The 13,595-nt window shown below is 39.2% G+C and overlaps 1 protein-coding gene and 1 long non-coding RNA gene across 3 annotated transcripts in view; one reads left to right on the top strand and one right to left on the bottom strand.

The window, feature by feature from the left end:
* LOC114672372 (uncharacterized) overlaps nt 1-13,595 on the top strand; it is an 82,006-nt gene that overhangs the window by 34,236 nt on the left and 34,175 nt on the right. The gene's annotated exons all lie outside the window — the stretch shown is intronic.
* CCDC81 (coiled-coil domain containing 81) overlaps nt 1-13,595 on the bottom strand; it is a 49,628-nt gene that overhangs the window by 27,106 nt on the left and 8,927 nt on the right. The window contains exons 2-6 of one of the 2 annotated variants that reach the window (XM_001103107.5): nt 11,784-11,845; nt 10,238-10,394; nt 5,042-5,298; nt 2,427-2,506; nt 128-249 (exon numbers count right to left, since the gene is read on the bottom strand). In XM_001103107.5, the coding sequence (XP_001103107.4) occupies nt 128-249; nt 2,427-2,506; nt 5,042-5,298; nt 10,238-10,394; nt 11,784-11,845 (678 nt within the window). Of the gene's footprint in view, nt 1-127; nt 250-2,426; nt 2,507-5,041; nt 5,299-6,664; nt 6,761-10,237; nt 10,395-11,783; nt 11,846-13,595 lie in introns of those variants that run through there. The other variant, XM_028833893.2, reaches the window with a different exon arrangement.

Genomic DNA, 13,595 nt, shown 5'->3' with positions numbered 1-13,595 from the left:
AAAAGTAATAATAATAATAATATAGTGATTATTTGTAAATTTAACTTTATTTACCCTTGGCTAAGCAATATGACTGGGCTCATAGCAGTAAAGAGTGACAGATTGTATTCAGAAATCATTGGCCTACCTCTGATGCCTTCTTCTTTGTCTGACTGGTCTTTTAACTTGCACTTCCTTTCTCTATTCTCTCCACATTCTTCTACAAGGGTCTCCATAGGCAGTTTGTTTTCCGTCTGCTTGAGCTCAATCCTAGGAATGAGCCAATATGTTTTTCTGCTGCACTGAACCTGAACAGGTGACTGTGTGAACTTTCAAGTCTTGGAAGCAACCCAGCCAGCTGGCTGAGTCTGAAATAAGCCCACTTTCTTCAAGGAGTGAGTGCTCTGATGTGCTGAGTACATATCATAGATTAATTTTTTCCAAGGTTTTCTGGGAGCTGACCAAGACCTTCCCCTCTATACCGTAGTCTCAAAAGCAGCTTGCATATAAAGAAATTGCCTTAAAGTCCTTTATTTAGGTTATTGGGTTTTGTTTCCATTTGAATTTTTATATCCTAGTTCTATAACTAGATGATCTGGGGTGATACAGTGAGAAAAGGTTGTTGGATAGCTTGAAGGCAAAAGATTCATAGTCTGGTAGAGTATGCCCCAAAATAACCATTTGTCTCCTCCCTCCTTTGCCACTTTTCCCCAGGCAAAAGTGAAGGACTTGCACAGCTACAATTTGCAGCAGGGAGGAAGGGGGTTGTTCAGTTGGTGTGTGTAGTTGTAGGATTTCTTTAGTCTCAGGTATGGTGTACTAGGTTGGAGTAGGGAGTGGGGTTGGGAGTACCTTCAGTCAATTCGGGGCCAAATGTCACATAAATAAAACATGAACAGTTGTTTTGAGTATTTATGTCCCCTTGTCCATTTCTAGGCCCTTGACTTGATGGAGCCTCCATCTCTGTTCTTTGACCCACTACAATTATTTCCCTCCTGGAGTGCCTAAGCCAAAATATGTCAAAGGAACAGCCACATTTGCCTTCCAAAACAATCAAAATTATTTTCAAACTGCTGATTTATTTTTAGTGTAAGGTAATATGGTGCAATGGAAAGAACACTGGACCAGGAGCCACAGTCTTATTTCTATAAGCTTGGCTGCTTATTAGTTGCATGGCCATTTCATGTGCAAGATGAGATGGCTGGAAAACAACCTCTAAGGCTTACTCTTGACTTCACACTGAATCTTCTGAGGTATTTGTCAAACAGCTCTTCCAGGAGGGGGTTGTTCCAAAGCAACAAGCACAAGAGAATGTCACACTCAAAACATCTGAGAAATTCTCATACTTTTATACTGTACTCATACTTCCTAAAGTAAGAATGCTTTAGGAAGCTAGTTGTTATTCCCCAAACTTCCTCCACCTGAAATGCACAGTGGTTAATGGCACAGCAATTAAGATTATTAACATAATTAAGGGCACACAATGAATAAGTGATGGCCAAACTGGAAATAAAACTGAAGTCTCCTGACTCCTACTCCAGTGTTCTCAATAGTGCACCATGTTGCTTCATTCATGTAAAAGAAAAAAATTAAAATTAATTTTGTATCGTGATAAAATGGAGAATTATAATACATATGTCACATGAATGTCGTGAAGATTAAATGAAGTAATATGCAACCACCAGTAACAACCACTGTGCTCATGGAGTAAAGCTGTTTCCTTATTCTAACTTACCTGTTTAACTCGTTTAGTGGTAAAAATCCAAGCTCTGACAGGAAATGGGCTGAACTGAAGGAAGAAGCAGCAGCTAGGGCAGAAGAAGTGCTACAAAGTAGGGGAAAGCTCAGCAGGTGAGAAGAGTTTTACTAATACTGCAGGGACTAAGGTTGATGGAAGGTAGTATCAGAATTTCCAGGAGCCAAGGGTAGTTTTATAAATGGGCTGGGCAAGGTGGCTCATGCCTGTAATCCCAGCACTTTGGGAGGTCGAGGCAGATGGATCACTTGAGATCAGGAGTTTGAGACCAGCCTGGCCAATATGGTGAAACCCCATCTCTACTAAAAGTACAAAAATTAGCCAGGCATGGTGTCGTGCGCCTGTAATCTCAGCTACTCGAAAGGCTGAGGCAGGAGAGAATTGCTTGAACCCAGGAGACAGAGGCTTCAGTGAGCAGAGATCATGCCACTGCACTCCAGCCTGGGTGACACAGCAATACTCCGTCTCAGTGAGGGAGGATAAAAAAGAATAAATATCCATTGTTATTTAACTTAACTACAGAAAGTGTATGCAATAAACTCTTCTTTGTTGGTGCATTTAGAGAGGGAGAGACAGAGAATACATTAAAAGGAGCATGAGCTACAAAACATTGAGAAATACCGCCCAATGAGATCAGCAGATCAGCAAGGAGTGCTAGTGCCTGGAGGAACCCATGAAGCAAAGCACTTACCTTGGAAACGCAAGCACACTGCTGGGCCACTTCCTCAAGGCCTCTCTGCTGGACAACACCGAGTCCACAGTGCCAGGCCTCTAGAGGACAGCGACAGAGCAAAGTTACATATAGGCTGCCGGCCAGGACTCAGACAAATTAAAAACTGCAGGCTGTCTCACAGGCAAGGCTACAACAATACTTTTCTTGTTGTTTATGTTTAGCGCTTAAAAGTCCAGAGCTTAAAAATCCAATGAGGAATGATCTCATTCATCAAAGTAATCACCCTGGGTAACTGCACAGCAATTATTTTGGGGTTGCCTTTTCTCAAACCATTTCCTTTTTGGGAATTGCCTTCAGGGTTGACAGATTCTTTTAGATATCTTTAAGAAGATAGCAGACTTTGTAAAAATACATGGAAAGTGAGCAAGCTGTCTAATTCCACTCTTGACCCAAATAACTAAAATTAGGCAATTAAGAGAAAAGCTTTCGAGTCAGGTGGGCTCATGTTCAAATCCCCACACTGCTAACAGGTATGTGGCCTTAGGCACTAGGTTTCTGGGGATAATAAAAGGATCTAATAGCATTTCCATGAGGTCCTCTGTGTAAGTAGCTAGCCCATAGTAAATACTGAACAAATGGCTATTTTAATTCTCATATAACTATAAACATAATAGTCACATTGTCACATTTTTACTGTAGAATAATATATAAAATGATTATTTTTGCATGAGTACTACCCCTTACAAAAGCCTTTGAAGGGAATTCTCACAAAGAAGTATAGAAAATATTTCTAATAAAAGCAGCATCATTGAAATAAGCACACAGCTTTCCAAGGGGACTACTCTACAAGATGTTTTAAGTTACGGGTCATTTGGGAATAAACTTTCACTGACACCACTTTACAGCAGTTTTCCAAAATGTGTCTTACAGAGCTAATGAGATATTGGATTAACCTAGAATTCCATGATTAAATACATCCAGGCAGTTAAACTGACTGCTTTCCAACCGGACTTCTCAGCTCCTTTAACATGCTGATGTGCTCTGTCCCTCTGTCCGTGAGGGCTATTGATTCAATCAGCAGTTTTCAGTCAGCTTTGACCTCCACACCCTTTTTTCAGAGTATCTCTCAGGACTAGTTCTTTTGGAAAATTTCCATTCTTTAAAAGATGTGCTTTAGAGTTCAGCAGGTCAAGGAAAATGCTATCTTCTCTTTTAAACACATAGTGAAGCTACAAAGTTCTGCAGAATCCCTGAGGGTTAGAGATGAGCTAGCCACTTTGGCCTTGCTTATAGACTTGTAAACCTTGCCTTGCATTTTCATGGAAAAGCAAGGGTTTTTCCTGCATTTATTTCCCACTTTCCACACACAGGGTTGGCAATCCTTTTAGCAATCCTGTATGAAACCAGATTGTGTAAAAAAAACCCCAGGAGTTTCATTATGCACAACTCCATTTCATAAATCCCTATCCCAAAGCTTCATAAAAGGAGAAATGGGTAGACCGAGATGATACAATAGCCTTTTCATTAAAAAAAGAAGGGTTTGGCTTTATGGGATATAGGATTATATCACATTCCATAATAATTCAATTCATTCATGTCTACTTTGTTAGTTCCCAGAGGAGTACCTGAGGCACACTAAGTATTCAGTAAATCCTGTAGATTGACTATGTCATTTGTTTAAACTGCTGTATCCAGCTTAGCATGAAGGTCACACCAGCTACTTAATGGTTGACAATAATGATGCCAATTAGGAAATTTCTTCTACAACATGCCATATTAAAAGCTAAAGATTCAAAAACTCCATGACTCAAATTAAATTTTGTTACAGACTTTCATTAAAATAAAATAGTCGAACCAACATTAAAAAAGTAAAATAGTAGAACTAGCAAAAACTGAGTGGTTAGGAAGTCTGGGCTTGAATTCCAGTTCTAGTTCACCTTGGGATTCCCACATAGCCTCTCTGAGCCCCTACTTTTCTCACTTGTAAAATTAGGATGATAATAATGCTGCTTGTATATTTCGAGACTCAAATGAAATAATACATGTGGAAGACGTTTTTAAATTATAGGCTGGGCACGGAGGCTCATGCCTGTAATCTCAGCACTTTGTGAGGTCAGGGCGGGCAGATCACTTGAGACCAGGAGTTCAAGACCATCCTGGCCAACATGGTGAAACTCCATCTCTACTGAAAATACAAAAATTAGCTGGGCATGGTGGCGCGCACCTGTAATTCCAGGTACTGAGAAGCTGAGGGAGGAGAATCACTCAAACCCAGGAGATGGAGGTTGCAGTGAGCCAACATCATGCCACTGCACTCCAACCTGGGTGATGGAGTGAGACTCTGTCTCAAAAAACGAACAAACAAAAAACCTATAAGATACCATAAAATGTTCAGAATTTGAAGAGTTTCCATTACTATTTATATCCCTCAGTTGACTTTGACTCTTAATGTTCGTTTGCCTTCCTAATCTTTTTGTCAAAGAGTTAATCAAGTATAAACAAGCACTTCCATGTACTTCAGGTAACTGTCACCCAAATATGTCAATCTTCATTTTTCTTAATTACAACACACCTATAGATAAATCAGAACTACAATTAGGAGAAGACTTAGGAGAAGGAAAATATTAATTTACGTTTGCTAGGGCCTTTGCCAAAGCCCCACTTCCATCCATGGTACAAAGGAAGTCTTTATAAAACCTCATCTTCACTTTGTTGTCTCTGATCATGAGGACCCCAATTCCTTTGAATGTAAACTCCACATTTTGTTTCATGGAAATGGATCGCGATAAAAAAAGCAACGTCTCCTTCACACATCCTTCCACTACATCTCTGTTAAATGGACCCTCCAGGGATATCATGACAAAATTAAGTGGAACAATTGGGATATCACCTAGAGGAGAAAAGACAGTTGGGGTGGGAGAAAGTGGTGATTACGATAAGGATATATACACACTCACAAATAATTATCTGATTCTCAGTACCCTAAAATAGAACCTTCTGGATGAAGCCTTTAGTTGTACCCAATGTAATAATATTACTGCAGACAATTAAGTAGTTACTAACATATTAATCAGTACAATTTTCTGAAAGTATTTCTCTCAAAGTGTTCTCTAAAAGTGTAAGTTCAATGCTCAAAATAAGAACAGTTAGCTTTCTAAATAACACTGTGGACAAGCTTTTGATTTTCTGCAGGACACATATAATAACTAATTCTCTTCCTCAGAGGGTTTCCTAAAGTTTTCATCCCCCTTATATTTTAGGACATACTGGAGCAATATTTGCTGATATGATTTGGATCTGTGTCCCCACCCAAATCTCATGTTGAATTGTATTCCCCAATGTTGGAGGTGGGGCCTATTGGGAGGTGATTGGATCATGGGGGTGGATCCTTAATGTATGGTTTAACACCATTCCCCTGGGTGCTGTCCTCATGATAGTGAGTGAGCTATCATGAAATCTGGTTGTTTGAAAGTGTGTAGCACCTCCCTCCATTCTCCCTTTTACTCCTGCTCCAGCCTTGTAAGACATGACTGCTTCCCCTTTGCCTTCCACCATGATTGTACGTTTCCTGAGGCCTCCCCAGCCATACTTCTGTACAGCCTGTAGAACCATGGGCCAATTAAACCTCTTTTCTTTATAAATTACCCAGTCTCAGGTATTTCTTTATAGCAGTACAAGAATTAACTGATATATTTGCCTATCTCCTCCAGTTATGCCATTTTTACATGATTACAAATACCTACAAGTGTTAAATATTTTGAAAAGAGAACCATCTTCACTAGAAGTTATCATTTAAATGAAATAGGGTCTTATACAAGGGCATCAGACTGAATGACTCACAGAAAGCTTTTCCTCTCTAATGAGCCCATATATGACATTTCAGAGGAATATGATTATATCTAGCTTGAAGGAAGCACAGGATCTATTCAACTAGAACAGATGTAGGAGCAATATAAGGTTCACAAGTCAGAAAAAGGATAAATAGCATAGAGAATAAAGATGACAAAGCCAAAGAGAGACAACAACAAGCTTCACTGATAAATAGGACATAGATAAGATAAGAATATTCTAAAGATTCACTCAGTAAGCATGAGTTATATGCTTTCAAATGTCCACCACTGCTGAACGATGAAAATTAACAAGACATGAGCTTCACTGCATCAGCCTGCCGTCTCCTGCACAATTTAACAGTAATTCCAACCACCTCCCTCCATTTTTTAAAAAATACACATTTCTTAAAAAGAAGGCTGTCTTACCTGCCTCCGGATTTTCCCCTCCCATTTGTCTGCTGCCTCTCTGCAATCTGTCTTTCAGACCACTCATCTGAGTCAGGACACTGTCATCTCATGATTGCCAAGTCAATGGATACTTTGCAAATATTATTTCTCATGACCTCCCTATAACTTCTGCCAGCCATGCCCTTTCTTTTCCTTGTATACATGATACCACTCTTGGTTCTCCAGTTTCGTCCTCCTTGGCCCCCTTTGCTGGCTTTCCTCCTCTTCTACTTCTTATAAGATACTGAGATTTACTTGTTTTATAGGATTTTGTCCTTGTTTATCTCTTCTGCTGAGTGTGTATCCTCTCCAAGGTAAACATCCAAATCTTGATCTCTAGTCTCCACCCCTCTCCTAAGCTCTGGAATCACCTCTACCTAAATATCCCCACATGTATCTCAAATTCAGCACGTGCAAAAGCAAATTCACTATTTTATCCACCACCAAAATCCACCTTTCCCCTTCATTCTGTACAAAGGTAGTTGATAGCATGAGCATCCATCTGTTCTCCAACCAAAAAATCTGAGTCATACTAAACGCCTTCCTTCCTCTTCCTACCCGCCACTCTCAACTTAAGCCATACCAGTTCTACATCTGAAATGTCTCATGAGTAATGTCTCATGAGTAGATACCCTCACTTCCCCTCCTGATGATCACTGTCTTCATTCAGGCTTTTACTGCATTTTACCAAACTACTGTAACTGAAAAGAGTATCTTTCTAAACTAATCCTATCTGTACAGATAATTCCCTGCTCAAAAACTTTCAATGGCTCCTCAGTGCCTACAGGATGAATTATAAAGTCCTGTCACACCATATAAGGCCCCTCATAATTGGCCCCTACCTACCATTTTCATCTTATCTTCCTCTGCCTGCCTTCACAATCATATGCCTCAGCTGTACAGAAGTACCTGTTACTTCCTTAACAGGCTTCATTCTTTCCTATATTCTTGACTTGTTAATATTGTTCATGAAATACCTTCCAACAGCTTCTCTGCTCACAGAGTCCTATCATCCTTTAAGACGTCTTTACATGTCATCTTCCTAAAGCAGAGTTAGGCATGCTCTCCTCTGAGCGTCATAGCATTTGATCCAGTTCTGATCAATTCGGCTTTTATAGCACTTAATCATGTTTCATCATTTCTTTTTTTTTTCTTTTTTTTAAGACTCTGTCACCAGGCTGGAGTGCAGTGGTATGATCTCAGCTCATTGCAACCTCCGCCTCCCGGTTCAAGGAATTCTCCTGCCTCAGCTTCCTGAGTAGCTGCGACTACAGGCACATGCCACCACACCCAGCTTGTTTTTTGTATTTTTAGTAGTGATGGAGTTTCACCATGTTGGCCAGGATGGTCTTGATCTCTTGACCTTGTGATGTGCCTGACTCGGCCTTCCAAATTGCTGGGATTACAGGCATGAGCCACTGCACCCAGCCCATTTCTTGTATATTAATTATCTATACTAGATTCAAAAGAACTATGTCTTACTCATATTTAAAAACCCCTATAAAATGTTTGCTTAGTTACTGATATGGTCTGAATTTGTGTCCCTGCCCAAATCTCATGTCTAATTGGAGGAGGGGCCTGGTGGGAGGTGATTGGGTCATGGGGGTGAATTTCCCCCTTGCTGTTCTCATGATAGTGAGTGAGTTCTCATGAGATCTGATGGTTTAAAAGTGTGTGGCACCTCCCCATTTCGCGCTCGCTCTCTCCTGCTCCGCCATAGTAAGATGTGCTTGCTTCCCCTTTGCCTTCCGCCGTGATTGTAACTTTCCTGAGGCCTCTTGGCCATGCTTCCTGTTAAGCCTGCAGAACTGTGAGTCAATTAAGCCTCTTTTCTTCATAAATTACCCAGTCTTAGGTAGTTATTTATAACAGTGTGAGAACAAATACAGTTACCTAGTTAATTAATAATGAAGAATCATAACCCCAAAGCTAAACGTAGACAGAAATTTTTCTTTGGGGGTTTTAAATTTTTATTTATTTCCCTATTTATCTTATTATTATTATTATTATTTTGCAGCCTCCAACTCCTGGGCTAAAGTGATCCTCTTGCCTCAGCCTCCCAAGTAGTTGAGACTGCTGGTGTCAACCATCACGCCTAAGTTCTTTGAAATAATTTTTTGTAGAGACAGGATCTTGCTATGTTGCCAAGGCTGGTCTTGAACTTCTGGCCTCAAGTGATCCTCCCGCCTTAGCCTCCAAAATTCTGGGATTACAGGCATGTGCCACCATTGCATGTGCCATCATGCCCGGCCTAGAATTATTCTTTTGAACTAATTCAGTCATATATGTCTAATTCTGAAATTGCCTCACCCAGTAAAAAATACAATTTTAGATCTAAACTACTTTTTTGGACTACAGTACAAGATCCAAGATGGAAAATGAGCTTTAATTCTAAGGCACAGATGTTTTTGCAAAAATGTTAGCTTTATTTTCATTTTCTTAGATAGGTTTTTGATGAAATAGGATATATTTCTTCTGACATAAAACTCTAGGTATTTCTTTTTGTTCCCATGAAAGGGGGAAAAAAAGAAAAGAAAAAAAAAAAACTCTAGGTAAAAATAGCTGAAAAGTTCATCAAGCCCACCATACTGAATATATACCTAAGAAATTCTAAGTATGGTTTGTTGGCATTTGTTCTTCTAATATATCATTCTTTTGAAAGTAGAAAGTTAACTCAAGTGACTCTGAAAATTAACTTTTAGGAACATTAACTTAGAGGACAGTTACAGCCTTTTCGCCTGTTGCCATCGGAGATAGACTGTCTCCATTCATCCAGGTGTGAGTCTGATGCAGGGGGCGGGGACAATCAGGAAGGTCAAAAGGAACACAGCCAGGAATCAGAAAGTATGCACCCAAAGGCTGCTAAGTAACCAAGGGAGGTGTTAGGAAGCCCACACACTAAAGCTGGATGGAAGCAGTCTGTGGCAGGGATTATGCCTATTTTGTTTACCACTATGTCTCAAGCACCTGGAACAAGGTCTGACACATAGTTGGCTCTCAATCAATATTTAAGGAAGGGAGGGAGGGAGGGAGGCAGGGAGGTTGGCTTTAGGGTGTGAGAAAGGTATGTAAGGTATGCATTAAGTCTTTATGGAATTACTCAACTTCTAACTTTCAAATTTTAATGATTTGGATTATACGTATGATAGAAAGGTATCTTTTTGACAGCTGATACTGATTGTAGTTCTCCCAACTAGAAATCCTAATTAACCTTCTCTTCTTTATAACCACTTTTAATTTCTTACGATCTGAAATAAAGGGCTTACAGCTCTGTGGTGTGGCTTTTACATAAATTTTCTGTTACGTTACATCAGGTTTTTTCACTCCTACCTCTTAGGTTACTGGGGTTTAAAATAGCCTTCAGGAAGACTCTATTATTTTTCCACTTTGGCCCCTCCCTGTGCCAAAAGCACCTTATGAAAAGTGAGTTCCTCAAATCAGAAGGTAAGACAGCAGCACTGGCTATGCTTTGCCCTTTCATTTTTTTTTTTTTTTTTTTAATCCCCAGGACAGTAACCTTCTGGGAAAATCCTACATATCAGAATTATTTACCAGGAGTATATATTTTGTTTTGTTTGAGTCCATGGATCTGCACTAGCTTCTCCGCCATAATAAACACAGGCCTCTGGATTAAGATAAATTTGTTGTTTCCCACCTCAAGTTTTTGTCTCATGAAAGTGAAAGTTCCAAATCCTGGAATCTGAACCCCCTGAAAGGAAAAAAAAAAAAATCATTGAAGGAGTGAAGAAAAAATAATCTTTAATATTATTATCCAAAAAACATGAAGAGAAGTAAGCTTAGGGCTTAAAAATTCAGTGATCTCTAGGACTCTTCAGAGTGATAGCATTTTATAATTCTAAGTTTTCAAAGAAGCTGAGTATAAAATGTAATATATTGGTCCATGATGATTTACAGACATCAGATCGCTCATCTCTGTATCATCAAAAGGCTAAGAAAATTTGTGTGAATGTCATAGCATCTTTTAATCTTTAACCAAGATTACTCCTGTCCTAAATTGTGTGACATTTTAAATTTTAATCATCTGCCATTAGAGGAATTTAAGAGGGCATGAGAATCTCTGCTTTCTCATTCCTACTTTTAGATTTTATGTCTGCCACTTAGACAACCCAGCATCCAAATCATATGCTGCAATGTAGTGATCCTGGCTGATGGGTAGAAGCAAATGTTTTTAGCTCTCATACTGGGTTTCTGTTTCCCTGGAGATATCATATATCAAGGACTACAAACTCAAATGCCTATAGGAGCCAAAAAAGAAAGCAAGAGAGTGAAAGTAGCCAGCCAGGGAATATGATGGCTATGGACTGCACACCCCATCTAAAGGGAAGAACACATCTTGAGCTCCAAATGTGTCACCACGTAGTAATGGAAGACTAGTATCGTTAGATCTGCTGATTTTTCAATGAAAGGGAGGGGAAAAATCCAAAACATTATATAATTTCTCCCAAGTTTAAGTGCTGATAACAAATGCAAATTCTCAAGCCAAACAAAATAAATTTGAAGTATGAATTCTGCCCAAGGGCTCTCACAGTAGGACCTCTGAATGGGGTATAAAAGTTTCACAACTTCCCAGCTTCCCCCAAGCTCATCCCCAAATCTCCATGTAGTTTTATGGCATCTAAAGTCAAGACTTAACAGGAGGGAACAGTCCAGCCCTGGGCAAAGTTTCTCATTTTGGTAAGTCTTCTATTTCAATTAAAATCCATTCCCTGCAAGGAGGCAAGACAAGAAGCGTTATATCTTTCTACAGCTATGCCAGGAACTATCAGATCACAGACAAACAGAACTCATCTAGTTTCCTTACACACACCCAGGCTGATCAGCACTACACTCTGTAACACTAGAAGAGCAGAACTTACAAATTCATTACCTAAAAATAAAATTCATGTTTGTTACATCTATTATCCACAAGTCCGAAGCATGAGCATCATAAAATCACAGGACTGGAAGTTAAATGGGATGGCTCTAAAGTCTACTGCCCTGCTCCCAGCAACATTATATAAGACTATGGAGGAAAGATCCTTTAGATGCCTACATTAAAATTAATAAATAAATTTATTAATAAATTAATAAATATTACCTTGTGCAGGGTTAACTGCCGTCCCACAAATTCTGATACATTCCCCCAGATAATAGAGACTTCTGAAATTCAAAAGTAATGAGAAATTATTTAATTTATATGACCACCCATGTGGTAGTATCTTAGTGCTAATAAATAAAAATGTAAATATGAAATGTGGAAACAAATGACACTAATTCCTGATTAATTTAGAATTAAGAAAAAACAAGGCTATTCCCAAAAGTTAATTTTCTTGGTAGCTAAGGTTTACTCCCTTAAGTTTGGAAGATGTGATTTAAAATAATAATAATAATAAATTTTTAAAGAAAATCTTTCTACAGCAAAGGGAACTCTGTCACACCCTTTTCTTTATTCTATAAAGAGAGTTAATCAAGTATAACCCAGCCTTTTCTTAAAGACCCATTCAGCAACCGTTTATCGGGTGTCTACTCTGTGCCATCTGATTAATAAGAACGTTCATTCTCACGCCATTCCATAACACAGGAATAAGGCAAAAGGCCACTAAGGCATGAAAGGCTGTTTTGTGTACATTAACTTTTCCTACACTTCCATTTTTGCTAAATCCTCAAATCTGCTTTTTATTTTCATTTTTCACTGCTAAGCTACCAGCTGTCACTTGTGCTACTAGTACTCTGTGGGCTCCTGGACCAGTCATAATTCATTGCTTCATATCTACTGTGTTCTGGAAATAACAAATACTAATAATATGTCTAAAAAAAATTTTTTTTTTTGAGACAGGGTGTCACTGATGCCCAGGGTGGAGTGCAGTGGTGCGATCTCGGCTCACTGTAACCTCCGCCTCCCAAGTTCAAACGAGTCTCCTGCCTCAGCCTCCTGAGTAGCTGGGATTACAGGCGCCAGCCACCATGCCTTGCTAATTGTATTTTTAGTAGAGATGGGGTTTCGCCACATCGGCCAGGCTGGTCTGCAACTCCTGACCTCAGGTGATCCACCTGCCTTGGCCTCCCGAAGTGCTGGGATTACAGGCATGAGCCACCATGCCCGGCCTAAAATAATAATTTTTAAAAACACACTTTGAGTAGGACAAGGAGCTTTACTTTGAATTAATGCATACATTTTGCACTATCAATTTTGACTGATTGGAGGGAAGCCTTCCAAGTTTATCTTCTTGTTCTGTGTCTCAAAAAACTGTGGTAGAAAAACAGGTAGTTGCCAATAACTAAAGTGTTAATGTATGATATGAACCTATACTGTAGGTATGACTAATATTTCAAAGCCTAGAAAATTATATCTGTATTAACATCACCCTTCCAAACCTAATCATGTGTTTATCAAAGATACTATTCAATTAAGAACTCTTTGCAACTCAAGAGTGTTAAGTTTTAATTCTCAAAATAAAAAATCAACAACAGTGACATTAACCAGCTTGTCATTTGGGGACATAGATGCAGGTGGTGACAAAAGCCCAATCCTTTTTCTACTTTGGAAACTGCTTGTTTTATTGGTTTATTTGGTTTATCTTTTTTTCTAACAATTTAAACCACTAACTAAAGCACGGAGAGTGCAATCTTTTAATTCTGGTATATCAGAGTTATAAATATTTTTATTAATAGGCCAGGGAAGGGGCAGGTTTAATGGCTGAAAGTAGCAGTGACTTTTATGAATATCTGGGATCAAGTTTGGTGATGGAAATTCACCCATTAATAAAATTAGGGCTGCAGGCTCCAATGAGCACGAGGGCCAAGATTCTGCCCCTCATTAATCACTTTCTGTAATCAGGCATTTCCCCTATTCTGCCCACCCTACTTTGTTCTCCACTCCTCCCCACCCCCACAGCCCATAGAATTCTAC

The sequence above is a fragment of the Macaca mulatta genome, chromosome 14, assembly GCF_049350105.2.
Source record: "Macaca mulatta isolate MMU2019108-1 chromosome 14, T2T-MMU8v2.0, whole genome shotgun sequence".
NCBI classification, from domain to species: Eukaryota; Metazoa; Chordata; class Mammalia; order Primates; family Cercopithecidae; genus Macaca; species Macaca mulatta.
The sequence above is the reverse complement of the archived record's forward strand: the minus strand, read 5'-3'. Positions and strand labels throughout refer to the sequence as shown.